The sequence below is a fragment of the Centroberyx gerrardi genome, chromosome 10 (genome assembly GCF_048128805.1).
Source record: "Centroberyx gerrardi isolate f3 chromosome 10, fCenGer3.hap1.cur.20231027, whole genome shotgun sequence".
Classification (NCBI taxonomy): Eukaryota; Metazoa; Chordata; class Actinopteri; order Beryciformes; family Berycidae; genus Centroberyx; species Centroberyx gerrardi.
The window spans coordinates 20,005,000-20,031,405 of NC_136006.1; the positions used below are offsets into that span (position 1 = coordinate 20,005,000).

At 50.3% G+C, this 26,406-nt stretch overlaps 1 protein-coding gene across 2 annotated transcripts in view; it reads right to left on the reverse strand.

Moving 5' to 3' along the window:
- Nucleotides 1–23,442, reverse strand: part of bcor (BCL6 corepressor) — a 35,335-nt gene extending 11,893 nt beyond the window's left edge. Inside the window, exons 1-8 of one of the 2 annotated variants that reach the window (XM_071919227.2) lie at nucleotides 22,687–23,442; nucleotides 11,412–11,493; nucleotides 7,929–11,108; nucleotides 6,394–6,450; nucleotides 5,661–5,826; nucleotides 4,146–4,487; nucleotides 2,686–2,973; nucleotides 705–1,045 (exon numbers count right to left, since the gene is read on the reverse strand). In XM_071919227.2, coding sequence (XP_071775328.1) covers nucleotides 705–1,045; nucleotides 2,686–2,973; nucleotides 4,146–4,487; nucleotides 5,661–5,826; nucleotides 6,394–6,450; nucleotides 7,929–11,108; nucleotides 11,412–11,414 — 4,377 coding nt within the window. In that variant the 5' untranslated portion in view covers nucleotides 11,415–11,493; nucleotides 22,687–23,442. The remainder of the gene's footprint in view (nucleotides 1–704; nucleotides 1,046–2,685; nucleotides 2,974–4,145; nucleotides 4,488–5,660; nucleotides 5,827–6,393; nucleotides 6,451–7,928; nucleotides 11,109–11,411; nucleotides 11,494–22,686) is intronic. The other variant, XM_071919228.2, reaches the window with a different exon arrangement.
- Nucleotides 23,443–26,406: the final 2,964 nt, after the last annotated feature.

The following is a 26,406-nucleotide window of genomic DNA, read 5'->3' on the forward strand; positions in this document are numbered from 1 at the left end:
CTCTGTGTGTGTGTGTGTGTGTGTGTGTGTGTGTGTGAAGTGCGTGCCCCCTCAGTGGAATTCCGTGTCGGAGCAGCTGTCAGGCTGAGGAGGAGCGAGGGAGGAGAGCAGCGCGGGCGGAAAACAACTAGCCTCTTTTTTTCCCCCCCTCAATTTTTCCCCGTGCTCTTTTCTTTTTTTTCTCTCCCTTTTGAACTCCGGCGCTTCAGACGCTCGGCCGCGGCTGCCACATTCCTCACTGTGCGAGTGAAGGAGTGTGCGCGCGTGTGTGTGTGTGTAGCCTAGTGTTCGCCACCGAGTAAAATGTATAATTGCTCCAGGGTTTTCTAGTTATGTAAAGAATGCTCACAAACACGCAGACACTCACAGCGCTGGCACGTAGCGATGCACGAAATAACACCGATGACACACATTCAACAATTAAGGCCAGCTACAAACACACACACATGCGCACACACGCAGGCACACACACACACACACACACACAGGGGCTCCACAGGGAGTCGCTAAGGGCACGAGGAGGTCAAAGCTCCAGCAGCCCTCTAAACATTGTAAACATACTTCCTTCCTCCCTCCTTCTCTCTCTCCCTCCTTCTCTCGCTCCCAGCTGCATAATCAGAGGCGCCGACAGGCATACTGAAACCGACTCCGCTGCCGCAAACATCCAGACACCCTATCAGGCCGCGCGCCCTATCAGCACTCACCTTGTCGTCTTCGGCCGATCCCAGATCGGCCGCGCAGCGCTGGCCGGGCCCGTTAGGTGTGGCCTCTTTCCTCCTCTCCCGCTCCCTCTCTCTCTCCCTCTCTCTCTCCCTCTGGCTGGTGTGTTTGGTCTTGCACGGCCGCTTGCCCTTGGGTTTGTCCGTGTCACTATGGCGACGGGGCTTGAGGGGAGGGGAGTCTCCCGCCGCGGACGCTTCTGGGGCCGGCGAGGGGGGGCCCCTCCTGGGCTCCTTGGGGCCCCGGTCACCTGAGATGGGGCCCGGCGGGGGCGCTCTGTCCTTCAGCTGGCTGCTGAGGGGGAGGAGGGGGGCGGCCGGCACTCCTGGAAGCGGGAGAAGAGGGGGAGGGGGGGGGGGGGGGAGGCAGAGTGAGCGGCTGATAGTGTGAGAGCGCAGCGGAAGGGGAGGATGGGAAGGTATTGCAAGGCCATCTCTCACCCTCTGTTGGTTTATTAATGAGCACACAGCGCTGTCTGGGAGCGCAGCGTGCCTGCTCGCACAGGAAAAAAAAAAAAAGAAAAAAAATCACGCACACACACGCACGCGCTCGAGCACGTACGCGCACACACAGCGCGGGCTCACACACAACACACCCCCACAGACACTTGCGCGCGCTCACTCACTGCAGCAAGGACACTGCTATGAGTAATCTCCTTAAACAAGTGTGGCACTGTCTGCTTTTCAGCCTCAAACGGTACATATTTACACGAGAAATACTAAATTGCCCTTGAAACCGCAATGTCAAAATGGCGTTTAATTAATGGCATAATGGCCATACAGTTCCTCCAAAGATTTTTCATTGTGAGGCTTTCCTTCATCGCTACTCAGGAATGCTGCGGCCTAGGTTTGATTTTATTTATCAGACGATTTTTTGTATGAAATGTTCATTAAATCCATGCCGTGTTTAAACAATTTTGGGCTGAGAAACAGCGAGGAGGAAAGTGAAATATATAACAATTATCCGCTACCGCTAAAATATACCCTTTCTATTCAAAACACGACTCGTCTTGCGGAAAAACGCCTCTAGAACAGGAAATTCTTAATAGAGATGAATGCGTTTTATCTGATAACTGGAATCCTGAATAAAACTGGAAAAAAAAAAAACGCGGCCCTAACAGACACACAGTGAAATACCAAGGCTCATTACAAAACACGCTGTTGCCAGGGTGATGTCATCTAAAAAAGGTGAGGGCAAAGAAAAAAAAAAAAAAAGTATATATATATATATATATATATATATATATATATACATATATATAAAAGTCCGTCTGCCAATCAAGCCCTGTGGTTTCCGCGGGAACATAAAACCAAAATCTCCCCGCTTTACTCACTTCCTTTAATCTCTCTCCTGCTCTTTATTTCCTGCTCTTCGTCTCTGCCTCCCTCGGCCTCGGTTTGGGCACATGAATAAGGGAAAGCCCTGGTTTTAATCAGCCCCCCCCCCCCCCCCCCACACACACACACACTCCTCCTCCCCCACCCCCTCCCTCCCTCCCCCCTAGCTCTCTACTCTTTCTCTTTGACTGGCCTTGAGGGAAAAAAAACCAAAAAAAATCATTGATCACACATTAGTCACAGTACACCTGCCCACATATATCTCCACCAGCCACTTCCCTCGCTCGCTCTTTCATCGTTCGCTCGGAGCCCGGCGCTCAGCGGCTGAACAAAAAAAGTCCAAACCACAGGGGAGGCGCTCTTTAACAGCCATTCCAGTCCCCAGGTCTCCTCTCTGGGTCCCCTGGCTTTTCCCCTGGCAGGAGGAAGTATCCCCTACCACACTTCTGCTCCCCCTCCCCCTCTTGTCTCTCTCTTTCTTTCTCTCTCTCTCTCTCTCTCTCTCTGGGAAAGCCCCTAAACACAGACCTATAAACAAGAAAGCGAAAACGCAAGCCAAAGATAGATTTCCGCCACCTCGGCTGAACTCAAAGGCAGGCTGCAGCAGTTGGCGGCGGTTTGCTCTCACCGTTGACTAGCTTCTCGCAGCCCCACTTCCGGTTGACCTCGGCCCTCTGCGCCGCGGCCCTGTCCTCCGGGTCGCCGGGCCTGAACTTGCGGTCCCGCGGGTTCGGAGCCAGGGGGGGCGGCAAGCGGTGCTGCGGCCACGGCCGCTCCTGCTTGATTTCTGGCGCGTCGGGCGAAGCTGCGCCGGCGGCGGGCTTGCTGAGCCGCAGCCCCTTCAGCTCGATGCAAACCTTGAGCTTCCTCACCTCGTCGTCGTCGTCGTCGTCAAGGCACGGCTGCTCGCGCTCATCTGGAGACAAGGCACGACATACACACTGTTTTGCATTGTTTTCTCTCTCATGTACAGCTACATATTGAATAGCATGAAATATATCGCTGTTGTCATGTGAAAATCTCCTAACTCTTTGGGATGAGAAAGCTCTGCGACCCTTGGTCTTATGAAACACTTTCAAAACCCACTGGATGAAAGCAGAAATGCATTGTGGTCAAACCTAAGCCAAGTCTGTATTTTTAGTTCTTGAAAAGTTGACATTTCGGATACAAGGTTTTCACCCGACAACGACAATATTCTTCTCCTCTTCTCTTACACACATAGCTATGTACACACACACACACACACACACACACACACACACGGACCTGAAGACACAACAGAGCACACAGAACAAAGGGCATTAACCACTACATACTGATGGCTTGTAAAGCCCCCTCTAAGCCTTACATTAAACACACACACGCACACAGGCAACAGAGGCAGGGAACGGGATTTGAAACAGAGGGTGAGGAGTAAAAAGGGGAAAGAAGTCAAGAGTCGGGCGGAGAAACAAAGAAATAAAGAAAGACCGGAGAAGCAGAGGGAGAGTTTCCCCCCAAAATTCGCGGGGGACGGCTATTGGACTCGTCTGCCAGCGCCGGGGAGAGCGAGAGCGATACCTCATGCCAGAGAAGGGAAAAAAAAAAAAGAAAGAAACCCAAACAGATGAGGGAAGAAAGAAAGGAGATGAAAAGAGAAGAAAAGAGCAGCTTTGAAGAGGGTGGGTAAGCGCAGCAGAGGAACGGCGGAGCTGAAAGAAGAGAGAGAGAGAATGGCTGTCCCTCTCCCTCGCTTCTCTCTCGCACTCCGCTCAAAGGCAGGATTAAACACTTCTCTCCTCTGAGCTGGCTGCCACACAGAGCGAGAGATGGGACAGAGAGGGGGGGGGGAGAAACAAAGAGCGGGGGTTGTGACAGAGGGGGTTTAAGGTGGAATTGATTGGGAAGAAGGGAGCGACGAGAAGGAATGGCAAGATAAAGAAAAAAACAGAACGAGGGATGAGACAGAGCTCGGCGCGGCGCAGGGCAAAAGAGAAAAGGAGTGGGCTGAGAGAGAGAGAGAGACGCGCAAAGGGAAGAGAGGGAGGAGATGAAGTGAGGAAATAGGACTGGGATATGGGTGACGAGGCGTGTGCGAGAAATTCTCACCAGCAGAAATCTTGGCTCTTTTCTCTGGGTGGGACGCCCTGTCGCCTTCCTCCCACTCCCTGTCCTCCTCCTCAGCCTTGAGGCCGAGCGGGCGTTTCCTGGCGGGTGCCGAGCCGGGGCAGGCCCTCTCCTGAAGGTGCCCGTTCGCCGGTGCCAAGGTGGGGGGCGCACAATGCCCTCCTTCAGCCTCCCTCGCCACCTTCCTGGCTTCGTCCCGCGGCCCTGCTTGGCCGACGTTCCTGGCCCCGTCCCGGGCCCCCTGCCCCGAGGACAGGGGCTCCCTCTGGCCCCCGCACCTCTGGAGGACTGGAACTCTGTTGTTGCCGTAGGCCGGCCGGACACCTGAGCAGAGCGGACGGAAACAGGGAGGGGAGGAGGGGTAGTGGGAGGAGAGGGGAGGGGGAGGGGAAGGGGGGGTAGAGGCAAAACAAGCAACAGAAGATGAAAGGAAGGGAGACAGACGGGGAGAGAATGCAGACAGACAGACCGCCAACCAGCCAGCCAGACAGAAAGAGAACAGGGAAACAAGAGGTGGGGGCGGGATGGGTGGGGTGGGGTGGGGTGGGGTGGGGAGGGGGTGACGGCAGAGGGAGAATGCCAGTTAAACACCAGCCAGCTTTTATTCTCCTTTAAAGACAGGCAGTAAAACTTTGATGGGGTAAAGACTTTTTAATCTGATGTGAGCCGAGCCAGCGGTCCGACGGTTCAGTGCAGCCGCTCGCACTTCCAGCGGGGAGAGGCGAGAAAACATCCTGCGCTCTCTCTGCGCACGTCAACCCCCCCACCCCCACTTCTGTCCTCCCCCACGGCATGACCGCACCACGCCCTTCCCACACAGAGCGTGACTCTATCCCCCCCCCTCTCTCTCTCTCTCCCTCTCTCTGTCTCTCCCTCTCTCTCTCTCTCCATGCCATAATTAGGCTCACACGTCAGCCCCGGCCTCGCTCCAACACACAGCTGGGCTCCCAGCCAACGTAACTAACCCCCCCCCCCGCTCCCTCCCCTCCCTCTCTCTTTCCGTTGCGCTCTCCCATCCGCTTTCACCCACTAACTCTCCCCCGCTTTCGCTCTAACTCGCTGTCGCTTCCCCTCCTCCTCCCCTTCTCTCTCGCTCGCTCGCTCACTCACGCAATCTCTGCCCCTCCTTCTCCCCTTGCCCTCCCTCTCGATCGTCTCTCCGCGCAGATAAGCACAAAAGGCTTCTTGAAAATAAAACTCCCTCTCTCTCTCTCTCGCTCTCACTGCCTCGCTTGTATAAGAGTGTGTGCATGTGTGCGTGCGTGTGTGTTTGTGCGTGTCTGTATGTGTGTGTGGAAGAGATAGCGTCTTTTTTTAGAGTGACCCGGTCTTGCCTCAGCGTTTGCTGCAAGTGCGTGCAAGTGTGTGCGCGCACCCATTGTTTGTGTGTGTGTCCCTCTCTGAGTGTTCATTTGCAGAATGGGCGCGTATGTGTGTGTGTGTGCGTGCATTATGTGTGTGTGTGTGTGTGTGTGTGTGTGGTGCTGGGTTACTCACCCTCCCTCTCTCCCTGCCTGGTGGTGTGTTGGCAGTGTTCCAGCGCTCGCTCTCTGCACTGGCCGTCTGCCAAGTCCCGTCCTGCTGCCGCTGCCGAGGCAGACACACACACACCGCCGCCCTCCTTCTCCTTCAGCTCCAGCTCCGAGAACCGCATCATCGCCCGCTGCGCGCGCGCACACACACACACACAGATATGCAGAGAAACCCATGAAAACCACTCAACGTCTGCCCACGCCGCACACACACCTCTCTAAGCCTCAATCTGGTCTCAACAGCTACCGAAGCAAACATTGCATCAGAAATCACATTGTCTCAAAATAAAAAATATGCCAAAAAATTAAACCCACACACACACACAAACACACACACAGGACAAAGAGGTAGACAGATAAATCACAAGCATGGCATCCAGACACGGGTTAGACTACTGCAGCCACTGTGAGTCCATGCGCTCTGGGGCCTAAGTCCTGGCATCTCCCTTCCTGAAACATGAACACGGCTAGGAAACATATACGGCTAAGCCCTGAGGCAGAGAGAGAGAGAGAGAGAGAGAGAGAGAGAGAGAGAGAGAGAGAGAGAGAGAGAGATAGAAAGAGGGGGGGGGGGTAAATAAGGGAGAGAGAGAGGAAAGAAAGGAGTGGAAAAAAGAGAGATCGGAGTGTGCAGAGATATACAGAGGAGACAAAGCCTGTCAGAGAGGTAGATGTGATAAGAAATGTAAAGAACTGACCTCCCAGTTAGCTGCAGGTTGACTTATATTACTCTCCTCTCGTGATATGACTTCCATCTAAGCAATTAGAATGGGGGGCTCAATATATCTGTCCATCATTTCATCTTTTTTTTCATGAATTTATGTTCAATGTCTCTCCACATGTATCTTTACACAGTCAACAACAGGCAGCCACAATCCCACAAAGCAACACACAATCAAATTAAAATGAGTCAACAGGTCAATCATTAACACTGCATCAAAACTATCAAATGATTTCTGAACTGACTTAATGACAAATTTAAAAAGAATCAAACCAATCTGTTGATTCTAAGCATGATTGATGACGATAATTCAGTTTTAGCCGTCTCATTTATTTTTTCAACTAAACACTTCTAATTTGTCCAGAATGTCCAGAAATAGAGCGTTTGATAGCTTTGAGTTGCAGCTCTGCATCAGCAAGCATGACACAGACAAACCACAGTTTTCTGGGGTGCGTTCACAACATAGACAGACATATGCAACCCATTAACATATCTGCCTCTGAGCCAGTTGGTAACGTAGCAAACGGGTTTATTTGTGTTTCTGTGCTTAACATTGAGCAGTAGAACCAGAGATACTGGCCTAAAATAAATAGCTTAACTGTGTATATGAGTGAGAGGGGGCTGAAAGGTCGATGGCACACTGCAGGAGACGCTGCTGGTAATTGTGTGTGTGTTTGCAAATGGTGTGCGATGTGTGCGAGGAGCTAGGGTCTTTTAGCCGAGGGGTGGGGAGAGTTATGACCTTGGACAGCAACCAGGCGGGGCAGGGCGGGCGCTCTGGGGGAAGAATGGGGGACAGGGGGTGGGGGCATGCGGGAGACCTAAGAGGGACCCCAAAGAGGGCGGGCGCTGGTTTTTGAGCACACTGCAACCCCTCCTCTTCGGCTCACCTTTGGGTTAAGCGTAGCCAGAGGCAGTGTGAACCGTGAGGCTGCCACAGTCACGCTCTCAAACTATATGGCTCTATAGCGCAGTCAGCACTAACACATGCTTTAGCCCCAAGCCAGTCACACACGGACAAGCACGTACGGACACACAAACACACACGCACGGACACGGAAATAACCTTTACACTGGCTGCTCCCTAATCAACATATAGAGATGGCAGCCCTGGTTAACCTTTGAACTGCCCTCCAACTAACTTGCTTGGTAGAGGGCTTCAACTGGCCTTGCACCACCTCACTGAGGCAATGATAAACTATGGGGTAGGTCAAGCCTATGGCCAGGGCAGCAACATGACGGCAGCTGTATCATTCTGAAATATGTTGTAAATGTGGAGTATGCCAAATTCACGCGGGGTTCATTCCACAAACATTTACGAATATTGTGAAAAGGAAATAGAGACAGCGGCCCTGGATAAGAGAAGAGTTGTGGGTTTGATTCCTGCTTGGATGGTACAATTGAATGCATGTTTTAAGTGTCTGAAGATACGAAGCCCCTACTCATAATGACCTCTCCCCAGCCCAACTCCCACCCTAAGCCCGACATATATGCATGTGTTAATGGCCTCACCTGCAGGGCTCTCTGCTCGCGGCTCAGCTTGCTGGAGTCAGCGTACAGCTCGGTGGTGACACATTTGAAGCGGTCGCCAACGTAGCCTGAGGAGTTAGCGATCCTCTTGGCCAGGCTGGATCTCCGAGCGCTTTTAGATGAACTCTGGCCATCCTCTTCCTCGTCATCCCCTTCTCCGTGAGAGTCCTCTGGGTCCACAATGCTGTCTTCCCTCTCAGTCTCCCTCTCGTGCACCTTTTCCCGCTCTGCCTCCGTCACCAAATCTGTGCAGAGCTGGGCAGGGTATGAAAGTGCTCGTCTGTCCCTGTCTCCTTTGTCCTTTCCAGAGCTGCGCTCCCCGGACGTGCGGGCACAGCGCAAGGTGCTCTGGTCCTGGTCTCCAGGGTCTGGGCTGGGGCTCCGTTCTTCAGGACTCTCTTCTGCCCGGCTAGCCTGCCCTGGAGAGCTCGGGAGTGGGCTAGATGTCAGACCAGGGCAGCCTGTGTCCTGGGAAACCCTTGGTTTCCCAAAGGGAGTTTCTGGCTGTCTGTCAATGTGGTTGGGCTTCAGGGTGGGGCTCTGACCGGGGTGGATGGGATGAGGATAAGAAGGGTGGTGTTGGTGTTTTGGCTCATATTCAGTCTTTGTCTGATTTTGGTTGCTATGACAACATTCATTTTGGTTGACCTTAGTGCTGGGGACATGAGGAGGCTGCTTGTGGACTGTCGGGGTAGACTCAATATCTGTGTCTGAGTGAACAAGGTCGATGCAGACAATCCTCTCTCTGGAGGATGCAGATGAAGAGGGGGGTTTACTCTGAATGCCACCCTGCTCACCTGCTTCCCTCTCGGGTTTCATTTGGCTCCCTTCCCCCATCTCTATCCCACCCGTACGGTCTCTGTGGCCTCCACATTCTTCAGCAGGGCCCCGGGATTTCTCCTGTCCCCGGTGCTTGAGACTCGCATCTCCCCTCTCTGGTGGCTTGGCGTCTGGGTGAGGCTGCATCAGGGGATGGGCCATCTCCTGGGAGTTATACGTGAGGTACTCCCCTCCGGGACCAGCTGGGAGGTTGTGGTAGGGTAAGGGGTGTTTGGCTGCCAGGTGGGCCGGGTAAAGGCTGTTGCTGCCCAGCAAGACTGGGTGAGGATAGACTGGGCCTTTGCCTGCCAGTGGAAGGGAGTGCAGCGCCATGCCATCAGGGATGGAGTAGTGCAGGTATCTATTGGCATAGGCCAAGCTGTGGTTCAGGTAGGCGTCACTCTGAGAAAGGTAAAGGTGGCCAGGAGGGTGACCATTCTCCAAACAGGGCCTCTTGTATGATGACACCTCTGGAGTTGTTTCACCTCTCTTAGAGGTTTGAGAGGACTTCTCTGTTCCCTCTCTGTGGTGACCCAGAACTGGAGGATGCTCCGATTGGCTGGGGCTATGTTTGGCCCAGTCACCGTTGGGCTTGGGAGAGAGGGGCCTGGACGTGACCAGAGAGGAGCCAGAGTGTTGAGTGGAGGACACGGGATGGTTGGGCTCCCCCATCCTTGGACAGGATGAACTACGTTGCTGGGGGAGGACTCTCTCCAGACCCTTGTGTTTGATGACAGAGGGAGAGGAGCCTTTGGCTTGGTGAGGGCCCAAGTCTGGGTTTGACCTTGGAGAGGGGGGCAAGCCTGGGGTGTGCTGTGTATGGGAGGAAGAGGGGGTGGGTACCACCCAGGAGGAGTGTAAAGTGCTGATCATCTCTGGCCTCTCAGAGGCCTTGGAGGAAGTGCTGCTGACCACAGAGTGAGGGTGGGAGGAAGGAGACAGGGACAGGGTCTCCTTTAAGAGCTCTCGGCTGGGGGGAAGTCCATAGCGCGCCCCTGGAGCCAAAGCATCCATCTTAACAGGGAATCCATTAGGAGGCAGGCCAAACTCCAGCATCCTTCCAGACAGGTCCAAGGGCTTCTCTGTTGGGTCTTTGGTAACTGGGGGCTGGTGAGCTGGCCGATCAAAATTGGGTTTGGAGGGTGACCTGCTGGGTCTCCTTTCACCCCCCACACCTCTGTGCTCAGGCGCCCCATCTCTCGGCCTGTGTTTGTGGGGGCTGGGTCGGGCAGGAGAGGGCTGCTCTGATGCCATGCTGCTCACAGAGAACGGATGAGGCATGGACTGGGTGGAGGAGGAGGAGGCAGATATTGAAGAGGTGGAGGAGGTGGGTGGCTGGCCTATCCTAGGGACTGGCCTCTGTAAGTCCAGGGAACTGTCAATGAGAGCAGGAGGCTGGGGGAGGCGAGAAGAAGCATGAGGAGAAGAATCGATGGGAAGACTGCTATTATTCCCACCATTGGTACCGGTAGCACTACTACTGCTGCTGCTGTTGTTGCTGGAGCTTTTTCTAGAAGGGGGTCTGCTTGGTTTACTGTTCCTATTCGGGGACCGATCTCTGTCTGTGGCCTGATGGTGCTGAGGATGAGGGGAAGGTTGGTGAAGCTGCTGCCCAAATGGAGGCCCGACAGTAAGCCCTTTGTCCTGGCAGTGCACCAGCGACGTGGGGGCAACTGTGACGGCAGGAATCCTCATAGGGGGCGCCACCAGGGGAGAGGAGATGGGAGAGTGAGAATAGGGGGGCATATAGTAGAGCCTCTCTGCAGCAGAGGCGGCTGCAGCAGGGTTCACACTGCCCCCCTGGGCTGCACACAGAGACTGGTAGGCCAGGTGCTGGGGCAGATAGGGGTTGGGCTGGCTGAGCAAGGAGGCTTTGTACATGCTCAGAGCCGCATACTTGGATGAGTCCATGAAGGGATACATGCTTGCTTCAGGGTAGGGGCTCAGCCAGGGCAGGCGGAGGTAGCTGCCACCGGCGCCCGCCAAGCCCAGTTCAGATGCCTTCTCCCCAGGCCCTACTCCTCTGCGTTCCAGGCCCAGGCCATCAGCTCCAGCCCCAGGAACCAGCACGGGCTTGTGGAGGCCTGGTGGGGTGCCCTTGTAGAGGCCCAGGTATCCATTGGTGGGCTTACGACTGTCCAAGGAGCCATCAGGCTTGTAGATGAGCTCTGGGAGACCGTCCCTGCCATAGCTGAGGGGGAGGACTGCCCCCTCGCGGCTCTTCTCAGTCGGCAGCGCTCGGATCCCTTGGTAGACAACCCCACCGTGGATGCGAAGACCATCGCGCATCAGAGTGCCTCGGTCCAGCCCCATGGCTGCCAGGGGCGTTAACCTTGCATCCACCTGCAGCAAAAACAGCATTACTCTAAATCCGTTATAGAGGTTCATCTGACATCTATAATCACACACAGCAGATCCTTCAAATACCATTTGGAATTATGACTTTGAATGCATGCAAGTGTAAAACCATTAAGCAGAACAACCACTGCAAAACACAGCACAAATTTAGCATGTGATAGATGTCTCATAATGTTCCTAGTTGCTTGCATGCACATAATGAAACAGACCATGTGTGTATTTCCGGATAATAGTGACTCATGTGACAGATGACTGTAAACAGAGCTGAGAAGGAGCAGGAGGACTTGCCATGTTTTGTGTGATGTGGTTCCCTTGTCTTAGTTCCAGGTTGGTCTGTGTCTCAGCATCGACATCACGAACAGATGTTGCCCTGTGGAGACGAGCAAACACTTAGCAGTCAGTGTCTTGGCTCTGCTGCATGCACGCACACACACACACACACACAGCACAGCTCTGCTGAAATGCCACTGTCAAAGAAACCTTGGGCTGGCGGTTTTAAAAAGCTCTAGAACATTTGATTACAACATATAGAGAGAACACACATGGAGGGTTACACATATTTGAATTCTTGGGCAAACAAACAAAATTAAATAATATATTGACATTAATAATATATGGACTTAATGGGCATCATTGCTTCATATTGCATGTGGTGGAGAGATGTGAGAGAGAGACAAAGAGGGAGCGGGGTAAAGGTATGAAGGAAGGGAAGATAATGGCGCTGCTAGCTATAGCTATCATTGCCCTTCCTCTCACTCTCTCATCCACACACACACACACACACACACACCACTCTACTGAAGTAGTCACTGGAGATGAAAGCGCTGTGTGGGCCCCCTTCCCTCCCCTCCTATCCGTCAACACCCCTCAGCAACTCCCCCTCCCCCTACAACCCTCCCCCACCCCCACCAGGGCCCCACTCCCGCCCACCCAGTGGGCTAGACGTGCATTGTGGGGCCGTGTCTATTCAGTCACGTTCTCCACACACTGGTTTTTCTGCGCCCTCCTTGACCCGCTCCCTCGGCTGCCTCAGCCAGCGGAGCGAGGGAAGATTATACATCAGAGACCGGTACGGTGGGAGACCATTTACCGCCCGCCAACACAGAGCCACGGATCAACAAACACTCACACCAAAACACACAGAAAAAAAAACACACATGCAGACACACACACACATGCATAAATGTATGCAAGGGACAAAGAGCCAACACACCGAAATGTACAATAAACAAAAGATTCATTCAGCAAGGCAAAAACATAGGACAGGTATAGGCTAAAGCAAGAAAAAATAACCCAAGACCAACATGCATCTTGGAATTGTAAATTCTTGGCTTTTCTTTGTTTGCAGAGTCAGAAAATATCATCATTGTGTAAATAAGAGTACTGTATAGATTTCCAGAGGCTAGCTTTTAGAAATCACAAGACTCTAATGACAGGGAGCAAAAAATACACCAAGATCCTTCAATGTGTGAAATGCACTTTAATCTGTAAAGGTTTGTATTGCTTTACAGCATTGGAGCATAACAGTCCTGTTATATTAAATTAAGGTGAAATGTAAAAAGTTAAAGGAAAATGATTTTCATTTTTTCATCAGCAAGTGCTACGGTTCAAGAAATGTCAAACGTAATAATTGGGCTTTAACATTTAATCTTTTCTTTTGTCAGCTGTCTGATGAGCGCCAACCATCCCCTAAAGACAATAGAATAAATCCATCATGCAGGTTTTAACAACTTTATTAGTGTAACAATGCAATTAGAAAGCCCTTGAAGAAGACTAACTCTTTACTTGTCTGCAACTAACACCAAAACTACTAAATGCTAAGCAACAAAAAAAACAATCTGTTCACATTGGGGCTATGACTCAACTATGCATTCCATATTACTCTATCCTTGTAATAGACCATTTACTCTCACTAACCAATGGATGTCACAAAGTTAGGACTAACAAAGCAGAGCTGATTAAAAAAAAAAAAAGTCCATCTTAAGTAATTTAGTGTAGCATTGCATCGTAAAATCTTTCTTTTTTCTTAAAACAAGCGCAAAAATCTGCCAATGAAGTGAGATAATGACATTGTTTCAAGAACTTTCTTAAAGTGGCATTATCTTGATACTGGCAGAGTGATCTGCCTTGTTTCAAGACACTGTCACTTTCTCAAAACAGGTGAAACTGCAATGGAAAAAAAGTGAAATTATCACTACCCGTTGGCAGATTTTTTTTGCCCTTGTTTTAAGGAAAGCAAGAGTTTTAAGACTCAATACTAGACTTAATGACTTGTTAAGATGGACAGTTTTGCAGCGAAGCCCTGCCAGAAGAGCCAATGCGGGGATGAGGTGGGGGGGGGGGGTGGGGGGGGGGGGGGGGGGGGGGTGAGGGAGAGAGAGAGAGAGAGAGAGGTCCCTAATATAGTAAAAGTGAAGCCTGGCCGTGCTCGACAGTGCTGAGAGCAGCAGAGAAACTCGGCTCCTCCATCATCAGAGAGAAACGCCTCTGAGCCTCGCTGCCGCCGCTGGCACGCCACTTTTATTACCGTGACCCGGGGCCCATTAATCAGCCTCCTCTGGGCCCCCCCCCGCCCCCCCCGCCTGCCTCAGTCACCCCCCACCACCTCCTCCCCACCTCCCCGGGGCCGGCCTGCCTCAACAACATCCGCATCTGACGGAACTGAAACGCTCTGTGCGTGAGTGTATGTATGTGCGCGTGTGTTTCCGCAGACCAAACAGACGTCGTTGAGAAATCGTATATATCTTTCCCGTTCCCTACCGTCACATGCGCAGCCCCCCCCCCCCCCCCCCCCCGCCCCCTCGCTCAAACACGCGCACACACACACACACACAGGAAACCATTTCACAGAGCGGCTCCTCGCGCTGGAATACGAAGTCTGCGCTCAACAACAAGAAGAAAAAAAAAATAAGCCTCTTATACAAAACGCAGATCTTCGCTGAAATTCTGCGTTTATGGCTGTTTCCATTTAAAAACACAAGCTGCTGCTACTGCTTCACTGTCCATATCTTACCGAAATATCTCTCTCTCACACACACACACACACACACACACACACACACACACGAACGCACATAAATGCAGCTATCACACAGCCGCCTCCCCAGAAAAAAAAAGTTGGGAGACATCTGAGAAAGGAAATGAAATGTTCCTGTTCAGGCCAGTGTGGCAGAGAGATAGTCTGGTGTCTTATGGCCTATTATCTCCACAAAAGCAGCGACGCATGTGCTCATGACCGACCAAGTCTACTGTCCGCTGGCGGAGCCACGGCACCTGCAGTTTTCATGAAATTAATACTAGTCCAGCAAAGACGACAGGCTGCACCACGCGTAGGTTTAAGCCTATGAGGTTTATAATACACGGCACATATAGCCTGCGTCACCTAGATTAAAGCTCAACTGTTTGCTTAACCTGCGCTGCCCAAAGCTCTAATTGAGAGCTTATCAAAATTGCGGCAAAACCATTTGCACACAGCAAGTAGGTTACACACGTACTAGGCCACTATGGGCAAAACCAATCCTGTATGCTCCATTGGTCACTGGTGACTGTGCATCACCAACCTACTGCTCATTGTTAAATGGCGTGTGTGCGTCAGAGAGAGAGGGAGAGGCACACACGGTCATACTGGCGGAACAGATGTTTATTGTTATACTAGTTATTGATTTTGATTACCTTTATTCTATGAATTTAGGTGCTTTGGCAATACTGTTCATCATGCAAATAAAGCATAGTGAAGTGTAATGAAGGAGAGAGGGGGATTCACGATATTATAGGCTACTATTGATGTTTTCAAACCACATAATTTATCATTTCAATGCGGTTTGAACATAGCCGTTAAACTGTTGGCTGTTTTTTTTTTGAGAATTTGGATTTTGTATAGGCTACTGCTTCGGCAATATTGTTTCTGATAAGCAGTCATACCAATAATGACACTGCATTAGAGAGTTAGAGTTAGAGTGAGAGTGAGAGAGAGAGAGAGAGAGAGAGAGAGAGAGAGAGAGAGAGAGAGAGAGAGAGAGAGAGGACAGGAGAGGAAAAGGGAAAAGGCAGAGTGTGTTGACGCCCATCCCCGCTGCTAAGAATAGTTTGCGCAACAAACAACTCCCGACGGCCGTCCAATCCATCACGCTGGCCGGCACAGCGAGCAGGCAGGCGGGGGGAGGAGGAGCGCAGCGGCCGGGGCTGCGTTTATAAACCAGACCGCTGGAGCGGAGCCCCGACTCGCACCATTAAACCGAAAACCACCGGGTGTTTTTTAGCGGAGCCTCGTATGGCCCGCTGTCCAGTCGGTATAGGCTATTGTGCTCTTTTTGAGAGGGAGGCGCAAACGGTTAGATGAAGGGAGACGGGGAGAGGGAGAGAGGAGACTGAGAAACGCTTTTCCTTGCGAGCCGGACTCGTTTCCTGTGACTGACTACTGCGACTTGAACTCTCCGTGACCCGTGATACGTGGCGGAACAAACACCGGTGCCGCTCATCATTTCCTCTCGACCAGCGCCGACCCTGTCCCGGCCTCTCCGCTCCCGTGCAATAGTGTTTGCGTGTGTCAGAGAGACTGAGGGTGAATGAGTAAGTGAGAGGGAGGGGGGCGGCGGTGGGGGAATCAGCCCTCGGGCTCCCCGAAAGGTCACAGGTTCGATCCTTGCATCAATAACAGCCGCGTTTCCTGTCGAAGTGCCCTTGAGCAAGACACCGAGAATTAAATGGCACGAGACGCCGATCCACAGTAGAGCCGGGTATTAGCGCACCGCTCATTGCAATACTCTGTGTTTATGATCGGACTGTTGCACAACACGTTTTATAGGTCTGTTCGGCAGTAGGCTATAGGTGGACGTGCATGGGGGATATGGGACTAAAAAGGAGCCGTGCCGTGCCGTGCCATATAGCCGAGCAGGAGTGTAGGCGCCCTCTTGCTCTTTGTCCCTGGAGCTCTGCCAGGCTCTCTGAAGCGCAGAGCTCCGATCGGCTCTAAAAAAAAAATGCAGTGTGACGCAGGATAATCTCCGCAGCGACGGGGGTGGGGTGGGGATAAACACGGATTAAGTGCACACACACACACCACCGCGACGCTGTGTGTGTGTGTGTGTGTGTGCGCGCGCGCGCGCGCGCGTCCAAAGCGAAAGGAATTCAGCACATACCGCCGGTGAACAAAATATAAATCAGCGGAAGCAAATCTGAGAAAAGGCACGGCTCTTTTAGCGCACTGGCTAAATTAGTGGAGACCAAAACCATACTAAGTACACAGCCAATGACAGGCGAGCAATTTAGGCCTGTCAACCCCCTCCCCCATCCCACCCCCACGCTTTATGTGTGCATCACATCAGTATGGAGAACGAAGGGGAGCGAGCGAGAGAGAGAGAGAGAGAGAGAGCGAGAGAGCGAGCGAGCGAGAGAGAGAGCGAGAGAGAGAGCGAGCGAGAGCGAGCGAGCAGGCGGCATGTCTTTTGTGGCTTTTGACTTTGCATGGGCCAAACTACGTTCTAAATTTTTAAATTGTTATTGATATTGATGATTACATGTGTTCAAACCAAGTAATTGATCATCTCATGGATGGAGGCTATAACTTTTTTTTTTTTTTTTTTTTAAAGTTGACATTAAATAGGCCTACTGCTTTATCAGTGAAGTTTCTGATAAACAGTCGTATCAATAAAGTCACTGAACGGAGATAGAGAGGGATGGAGAGGAGGGGTGGAGGCAGGGAAGCCTAGAAGGAGCCAGCGGCGGCTCTTCAGCTGTCACATTATTAGCGGTCGAGCTGTAAACAAGGGCCCCTGCGTCCTCCCGGGCCGCTGCACAGCCGCATGCAAGTCGGTGCACGGTTCAATTCCCCCCCTCGGCAGCACGGCCGTCAACAACGGCGACATTGTGAGGCCCCCCATGCTGTCACTAGAGACCGGGCGACGGCTGCTGAACTGGCCCTATTCATCCCGGGCCAAATGAGGACTAAATGGCCCTTTATGTCTCCAAAGGGACCCGATTGTAATAGGGATGCGCATGCACGAGTCGGCCCGCGTTCACCGGGGGTTTCTTGACTTTTCTTTGAAATGCGGGCGTTTCATGTGTTGAATATTTCTAATAAAAGCACGATGGAGCCGGGACTGATCACCACCCCTGCCCCCATAGGCTATGGGATAAATGCTCCGCTTAGAGAGGAGGATAGGCTTAATTAATGTGATGTGTTAAGGCGCAAATTAAATGAATGTCAATATAGACAGGTGCAGAACCACTGTGAGAGGTAAACCCACGCCTTTTGCACACCTTTTTGATTTGCATAATAGAGTCCCCCCACATTTTTAGGCTGAAAAATCTTTGAGGAAAATAGATGTAACTTATATGAACATAGTCCTCTGGAGGGGGAAAAGGTAGGAATTAATTTCTTTTCTGGAAATATAATTGGTGGTTGTTGCTGCCTTGTGATGACCACCGACTGCAGGTCATAGTTTATCCGCCTTTTTATTTACCACTATATCACTGTAAAGATATGCCATCCAGAGAGCAGATGACTCGTTTCTGGGTCTTTGAAGACACGGGATTGGTGAAATACACTCCTATCGCCATCACCCCGCTGCGCTGCCAAGTGTCTGTGGGATTTCGTCAGATAGATGCCCGAGGCACCGACATCTAAAAACAAACGAGGACGCTTGATCAAGACTGGGCCTGCAGAGACTAGAAGGAGCGGAGCGATGATGCATGCGTCATCATTATTCTGCACCTAAATCTATCTTCCAATAGGCCAGATTGAGGTCAGTAACAGACTAACGCCTCTAAAATAAAATGCTCATCTTGAGATTTTGCTACATTTTATACAGACATTCATTAGTCCCTGCATTTAATATCAAATCAAAGCCCTGCATCTAATATCATTTACAACCAAAACTTGCAAAGTTGCTCTTGGAGATAGGTGGCGTAATGTTTAACCAGATGTTATTATTTGGTCAATTTGATAAATGATTAGACCGAGGTCTCCAAACGCAAACAGAGGAAACATTAATTGGCTCTGAATGCTCCCGTGATGTGACTTTTTTTTTAGATACGGCTTCCAAATAGATATCGGGCAATTTTGCTTGATTTTTGCTCTCCACTATATGATAAAATCTCCAAGGTCAAACTTGGACTCACTTTATGGCAAAGTTATGTCCATATTGTGCCCACACCATGTTTTTAGGCTACAAAAACACAATGGAAGCACGGTTTCTTTGCCGTGCGGGCAGTCGCCGGTGTCAGTGAAAATAAGAGAATAAGGTGTGATTTGGGCTCTCGGTGCGTCCTGACCCGGGTCTCCCTCTCTGTGGGCGCTACACACTGGCTGTGGGGGCAGTGACACGTCTCTCTGCGGGGAAGTGATCCGTGCGCTCCGCTCCAAACCTCGACGGAACAAAAAGCTTTGTGGAGCGCAGGGAGAGAGCGAGAGAGAGAGAGAGAGAGAGAGAGAGAGGGGAAGAAAAAAAAGAGGGCCTCTCCCGTTTCATCGCGAGGTCCCGGGAGGCCTGGACGGAGCACAGCTTCAATCAAACCGTGACGTCTCCTCCGGGAGCCGTGCAGCGCCTGGAAACCCGATCTCTCCTCGGCTCTCCGCCGTGCCTCAGCTTTTGTTCACATGCACCTCGCATGAGCAACCATGAGCGCAGCGCCAGTGTTGAGATTGTTGTTTTATATCCAGACGTGAGGAATAAAAGCATGCGCGACGACAATAATACAGACCTCTTGTCTCCGATGGGATAAAAACGGAACACACAGTCTTTCTTTTGACTACCAGTTGCTGTCTGCTTTATTTCCAACAAGTCAGTATAGGCTGTATGCAAAGGTGGCCCCGTGATGGAAGCGGATTATATCGACGTACTTGCGCATAATAGGCCTATCCTCCTCGTCGGTTCCATTGATTCCAGTAGATTAGAAAAAAACGGACAAACAGCGGGTTAATGGGTTTAAAATGGAGGCGGTGTGATTGTCTCTATAAACGCAGCAGATTACAATTTCCCCCGGCCGCCCCAACGGAGAGCCACGCTGACAGGCCCGCTGTCACACATCCAAGATCCGTCCCACGGCGTGACAATATGCCCCAGCAGGCCCGGGGCTGATGTTGCCTCAAGGTACATCACCCCCCTATTCTGAAATTCAGAGTCAACAACGGCGAATTTCTCTAAAGCACGGTATAAAACAGAGTCACGGACACCCAAACACACACATTAGATCCCCACGGACCCCCTTTGATAAAGACATAGGACATATTTGTTATTGTTGTTATTTTATTGAATGGTCTAACTGCCTATAGCCTACTTTATGTAGCCTACTTTATGTGGGGAAATAATAATGAATGAAACCTGTGATTGGAATAGTCATTCTTATCCATTCTCTAATTGGGGATAATTCCTAGTGAATTAAATTACAGTGAAATTAAATTATTCCTCATTTTGCTGGGGGACCCCGTGGATTCTCCTCAAGGACCCCAGGAGGTCCCCGGACCCCACTTTGACAACTACTGGTATAAAATATTATTTTTGGAAGAAGTGCGAGATCCTCTCGGGTGATTAAAAAAACAATATGTGTCAATCTACAGCAAGCACCCCCTCCCCTCCCCTCCCCTCCCCCTCTGTGTTATAGCACCTGGAAAACAGATCAGCCCTACACTGATCTCACAGCGCACAGCGGAAAATGATGCGCAAAACAGTCTAACGGGCTGCACTATAAATAAACCCGGCCCACACAAAATGTGAAGTATTTGTTTTAGGCGTCCAACAACATGCAGCAATTGGGGAACAGGCTTTATCTGTGTCTTACTGAAAGATCAGAATCGTGGCTTTAAGAACAGAGTCATAAACCATCTTGTAGCCTCAAAGTTTGTGGGCCTAGATATTGAGAATCAGGCTGAAAAGAGGGAAGCATTTGGCAGCCCGGCAACAAAATCGATTATTTAAATGGTGGCTGTATAATGAATGACCTCCACATTTACCACACTGTTTATCTTTTGTTTGTAAGAAATCGATAGGACCAAAAATCCCAAGCAAGACAAGAGGCGACCATTTCGGCACCTACAGGCGCATCCAAAGCTAAAACTTTACTGACAATCTGGAGCCAAGTAGCCTTATCTGGCCTATGAAGAAATTAAAGGAAACTTCATGTCAGCACATCAACACACAAAACCCTAAACTATGGCAAAGTCACATCATAATCTGCATCTAATATCATTTGCCACCAGACCAGAACTTCCAAACTCAGTTATATCGACTACATTTCTGAGAACAAATGGAGCAATCACTGATGATACGATAATAGGCTATTTGGTCACTGTGGTAAATTATTAGACGTAGGTCACCAACCTAACAGCTTAGAAGGAACACTGGTTCTGAATAATCATCTCATGTGATTTATTAAAAGACAGCCTATCACTTACAAATAGATTTCTGGCGCTTTTGCTTTATTTTTGCTCTCTAAAATAAACTACAAGATCAAATTTAGACGGACTTAGGCAAGTGCCGTATAGGCTACCTTGCCATACCAAATTGAGCTCCGTGCTTCATTTAAATACGGCTGAGCATCTATTCTGTATCAAAGCCCCCTGAAATCGCCCCCACCCCCCGCCGCTTAATCTCCTACTCCCTCGAGCAAGGTCTCAACACGAGGTCTTGCTTCCCGACCCTATTCAAGCAGGACGATGCTTGCGTTATGAGCGATATATCCTGGGCCTATTGGGGCTGAAGTGTACCCTTGGTCGTCTCTAGCCACTTCCCTCACTAAGCTCGTCAATGAGCTGGAACCAGCCAATATGAGCCACATCGATCGTCGTAAGAGAGCGTCCCCTAATTAGTGCCTCTGTGGCTCCAGGACAGGCAGCAGGCACGGCGGCACGAGGGGGGAAACTAACCCCGATACGAGCCGTTCTCTTAAAATGGAGAGAACGACCCGCCAAACTCCGGTCAAAAAAATCTCTCACTTTAATGCTGCCTTGCTTATCGCGAAACGCACATAACCCGCAGAGGGCCTTTTACGAATCGTTAGGAGCCGCTATTCAATTCGGCAAACATCCAACATGCCTTGCAGCACTTTATTTCAATTAAACGGCAACTTTTAGAACTGGTTCGCACTGCTCGCTACCCGCCCACCACGGTGTTTTTCGGTGGAAGAAGATTGTGGCAGTGGAAGGCGAGGCGATTCTTTAAGTTGTCATTTTATTGAAATAAGTGCTGACTGGTGGATTGGATGCGTGCCGAATTGAAGAGTGGCTCCCAACAATTCGTAAAAGTTCTTAAATTCATGTTTAATAGCTAGGGTAGGCTATGTACGTTTGCCGATAAGCAAGACAACATTAAACTGACACCTTTTTAAAATGAGTTTGGCGTGTAGTTCGCTCCCTACAACAGAACAGCGCGTATCGGGACTGGGGGGAAACTAACTGGCGCTATATGGAGCCTCCGTGCGCAAAGGATAGGCTGCTCCACTGCAATGCAAGGACAGTCAAACAGCGAGAACCCGTGCGAGAGTGGCAGTCAAATTGCTGTAGCGCAAAGTCATATTGGAGAACACCTGCAAGACACGAAGGGAGTGAGGGTGAGGTGGCACGATAGCACGGTGTCTGTTTCCCATCAACTAGACAGAAGAGTGAGTACAGTCCCGTCTGGCTATAGCAGGTCTAAGCAGCTAACCCCCCCTCCCTGCCTTTCTCCCCCCACCAACTCTTTACCTTTGGGACCAAGACGACTCATCAACGTCCACTCTGTCCAAACAAAGCCCCCACACCTCCCCCGCTAACACACACACACACACACACAGTTTAACACACTAACATCACGCGCACACACACCGTGGGGATGCCCTCCAACTGAATTGAACCGTGTGTAAGCGGAGCAGCACCGCTCGCTTCCCTTGGCAGGGCGAGGCTGGATTCCGTAACCTTGTTTAGCGCAGAAGCCCGTGTGCGCGCACACACACGCACAGCCCACACACACACATATATATATATATATATATATAACGCACAACACTACGCCCGCGCACACTCACACACACACTCTCTCACACACACTTCGGCACACAATAGAGTGCGAAAAGCCTGAATATTCACCATCGAAAACAATGTCACTTTTTAGTCCACTAATCTCTGGGACGTCCTTCTCACCTCCGTCCGGTTGACAGGACAGTGGTAAAAGGCCAAGCTCAGGGCCGAATCATTATGTGTGTGGGTGAGTGTGTGTGTGTCTGTGTGTGTGTGTTATTTATCAACCACATGCCACTGCCCCGCCGAAACGCACAAAGACCACCCTATGCGCTATTCTTAGAAGTGGCCGTTCCTCTCCCCGTCTCTGCGCACACCATCGGGCTATGGCGTTGAGACTCAATCCCACAAGAAGACATCGTGTTTTGGATGTGAAACACACTGTCTGAAAGCCTAGAATCATTTAAAACTCAACAACAACAACAACTTGTCTGTCCTAGGCAATTTAAAACAATACACAATGATGTGCTTTCTGTCCCCGTGTTGCCTATTCGAGGGGATTTTACCGACAAAGATAAATGCACAAGAAAAACACATACTTGGCATATTTTGGTTTGTCATGTATTGTCTCACCTGGTTAATTGGTACTATTTCCAGCCGTCGTCCGTGCGCCCCAACTCACGCCTTTTTCCTGTTTTGCCAAGTTAACTACGAGAGAAACGATCCGTGCGTACGTAGACTATGTAGAGCCCGGTTACGGTCCTGTCTGCTGGAGACAGACAATCCCAACAGAAAAAAAAAACACACCTAAAAGTGTCTAACAGGTTATCCACTTGTCACGAAACAAAACAAGCCTTACATATAAAGCTCTCGGTCTTTTATCTACTGTCTACAGGCAACTCTTACCCATTATATTTCAAGCGGACTTTTTTTGTTGCTGCAAATGTCACTTAGGTTTCCATAAAGCAACAAAAAAGAAGATCCTGCGTGTTGGGGAAAAATGTCAGAATAAAGAGAAATCCCCTATTAAAAAAAAAAAAATCCGTTAGGGTCCCTTAAGTAGGTTTTTGGAGAGCCAATGCGCCGTGCGGCCGGGGCCCCCCAAAGGATACAGGTGGCGAGGTCGGCGGACTCGGAGAAATTAATTCAGCTCGGCCGTACCTCGCAGCAGCGCCATGTTGGGTTTCACCGGAGCACGCCGTCCTCAAAAAAGCCTCTTTCTCCCGCTCTCCGTCACTCCATGTCCTCTCTCAAACCGGAATCGGTGACTCAAAGGGGTTACTGAAGGGTATTCCGACTGGCTTTTCGTCCCGTGTTTCCCGCGAAGGGTACAAAACACCCCGATCGTAGCTCCGGTTCGCACCGAGGACGCACGGAGCTCTATACGGGGAGTGCCGCACAGAATGGATGAACGCCGCCGAGACCGAGCGACTCGCTCCACTCCCACTCGCGCAGACTCTACCCAGAAGGCCAGTCGGGAGACCGCAATTACCATAAGCCTCCAGCGCACGGCACGAACATAGGCTGCGCACACACACACCCACACGCACGCGCGCGCACACACAGACACACAGACACACACACACACACAAACAAGCTCCGCGTAAACTCCAAAACAGGAATAGGTTATGGCAGCAGACAGCAAGGGCATGGAAAGAAATTAAGAAAGAAAGAAAGAAAGAAAGAAAAAAAGAAAGAAAGAAAGAAAGAAAAAATAATAATTGTAATAATAATAATAATAATAATAATATAATAATAACATCTTGTGCTTTGTGCTTTGTAAATAAATTAAAACGCGAGAAAAAGAGAAAAACGTGTACAATAAAAGACAGATAAAATAGGCTATTAAAAGGAAAATGCACAGATTAATTAAAACGAGTAAAATCAAAATCAAGTTCAAGTAAAAGGAGAGATTGAGAGAGAGAGGGAGGGGGGGGGGGTGCGGGCTGGAATCACCTAACATACAGACTGTATGGATAAATCAGACTATCAGTGGAAACCGCTCACTGTGGAGCCTCTACACCGGGCCACTAGTCACAGGACCGAAGCATGACTCATTTCACCGGATAACATCAACAACTCCTACCAGCAGATATCATATATATTATCACGCATGGGATATATTTTTTTTTTATCATCTTATGTGTTATTCCGCTCAAGCCAAATGTCTTCGTGTTATTCTATAAGTAGAGTGTAGTGGTGCGGAGGTGGCTCTACTGTAATCCTTCAGTAATCATTCTAAAGATTCAAATTGGTAATTAGGCTCTAAATACCTTGAAATGAGGTGGAATACATAACCTGGCATGACCTCGGCTGCACCGCTGGGCATTAATCATGCTATGTGTTTTCTGACCCTGATTCCCCTATTTCATCCAAATTCCCAGTGATTGTTCACATTTTGTCTATATGATTTAGGCTATGGGTACAGATTCAAATCAAATGGCGGCTTCGCTTTTTTTCCAGCTTAATAGATAAGTTAAGCGGTGAAGCACAAGGAAGGAGGGAGAGAGAGGGAGAGAGAGAGAGGAAGAGAGAGAGAGAGAGAGAGAGAGAGAGAGGGAGGGAGAGAGAGAGAGAGAGAGAGAGGGAGGGAGAGAGAGAGAGAGAGAGAGAGAGAGGGAGGGAGAGAGAGAGGCAGCTCAAGGCTGGGGCACATCTGTTAGGGCTCCCATGTCAAGTGAAGGAGGAGGAGGCTATGAATATCCAGCCTGAGGTGTGTATGTGTGTCTGTGTGTGTGTGTGTGTGTGTGTGTGTGTGTGCTGTAAGAGAGAGAGAGAGAGAGAGAGAGCAAAGAGAAAGCCTGAGAGAGGGAGAGAGAGAGAGAGAGAGGCCGGCGGACAGACAGACAGGCAGAGAGACAGACAGAACCGGAGTAGGAGTAGGAAAAGAGGGGGAGTTGGCAGGGGAAGGTCTGGCTGCATTTTGCGCAGCTGTTGGAAGTAGGAGTTGCACCAGACGGTCATATACACACAAACAAACACAAAAGCTCACCAAAGCTCACCGAAGCTCACACACACGTACCGTACATACACACACACATACACAAGTTGAAAAGCGAAGCCCATCTTGAAGGGCAAATTGTCCAGAAGTTTGGAGATAGAGAGTACCAAGGAATTGAGAAGAGAGAAGAAGAAGAAGAAGAAGAAGAAGAAGAAGAAGAAGAAGAAGAAGAAGAGGAGACAGGGGAACTTAGTGCTTTATGCACGTTATGGCCTGCGTGACTGGTAAATATGGGAAAGGGGAAGGAGGGTGGGCGTATTCCTGCCCACATGGGACAGAGAATATGCCCTCTCTCTCTCTCTCTCTCTCTCTCTCTCTCTCTCTCTCTCTGGACAGGGCTCCAACTCCGAGGCAACTCAATCTGCACTGGGCATCTGAATTGCTGTGACAAGCAATTAAAAAAAAAAAAAAGAACCTTTGTTCAAACTTTTATACACCCGGGGACGATTTGCTGAGCATGTGCGCTCTTTTTCAGCACCACCCTCCGCCTCACACACTCACACCTGGGAGTCGCTCGGTGCAACCGCAGCCTTCTGCTGTTGGCCATCAAACAGCGAAGCAATTGAGGTTCAAATGTCTTGCTCAAGGGCACCTCAACAGGAGGCGCTGACAGGTGGGACAGTGTGTAACATTTAACACATGACATTTGGTTGACTTTTCAAGTGGTCTGGCAGCACCGCGGACGCATGGGTGACCCCGCAGTGGGGAAGTGACCCCTAAAGGCGGTGGTATCAATAAGGTTGAATTTGCCTGAAATAGAAACGCAGTTGAACACGTCGCCAGTGAACCAGTGAAGAGTAAATGGAGACGCATTTCTGCAAGGCAACAGAACCAATCGTGTGACATTTTAGGCCAATTGCTGGTGGTCACACAGTGTGGGCTGGTGTGCAAAGAATTTGACTATTTCGGCCAGCAAATCTGTGCACACTGCAGGGTCCCAAGCCAATGCAGCGCTTCATTTATTTCCGCCAATGTGTCCTTTTGTCCATATGAACCTGCCAAAATTTGTTTCCCCAACAAGTATATGGCAGCCTTTACCCTGGCAGTGTGAGTGCCACGCTTTTTACCTATTTAGCCACATTGGACCACATGTCTCAATCAGGTCCGCTGCCCAGATTCTTCCAGCCAGGATTCAAACTGGCAACCCTCCTACCCGCTACCAGAGCCCTCGCTGTTTGTACTGTTTGTATAAATACCGGGGTGGCGAACAAATTGGACGATAAAAGAGATCGGTGTGCCTCTTTCTGTCTGCGGATGCACCCTGGTCCATTTAAGATTCTCTTCTCCAAAGAGTCTGGGAAGCTGCTTTGATGTAACCCACAATTTGATATAACCCACAAAGTCAGTAATGA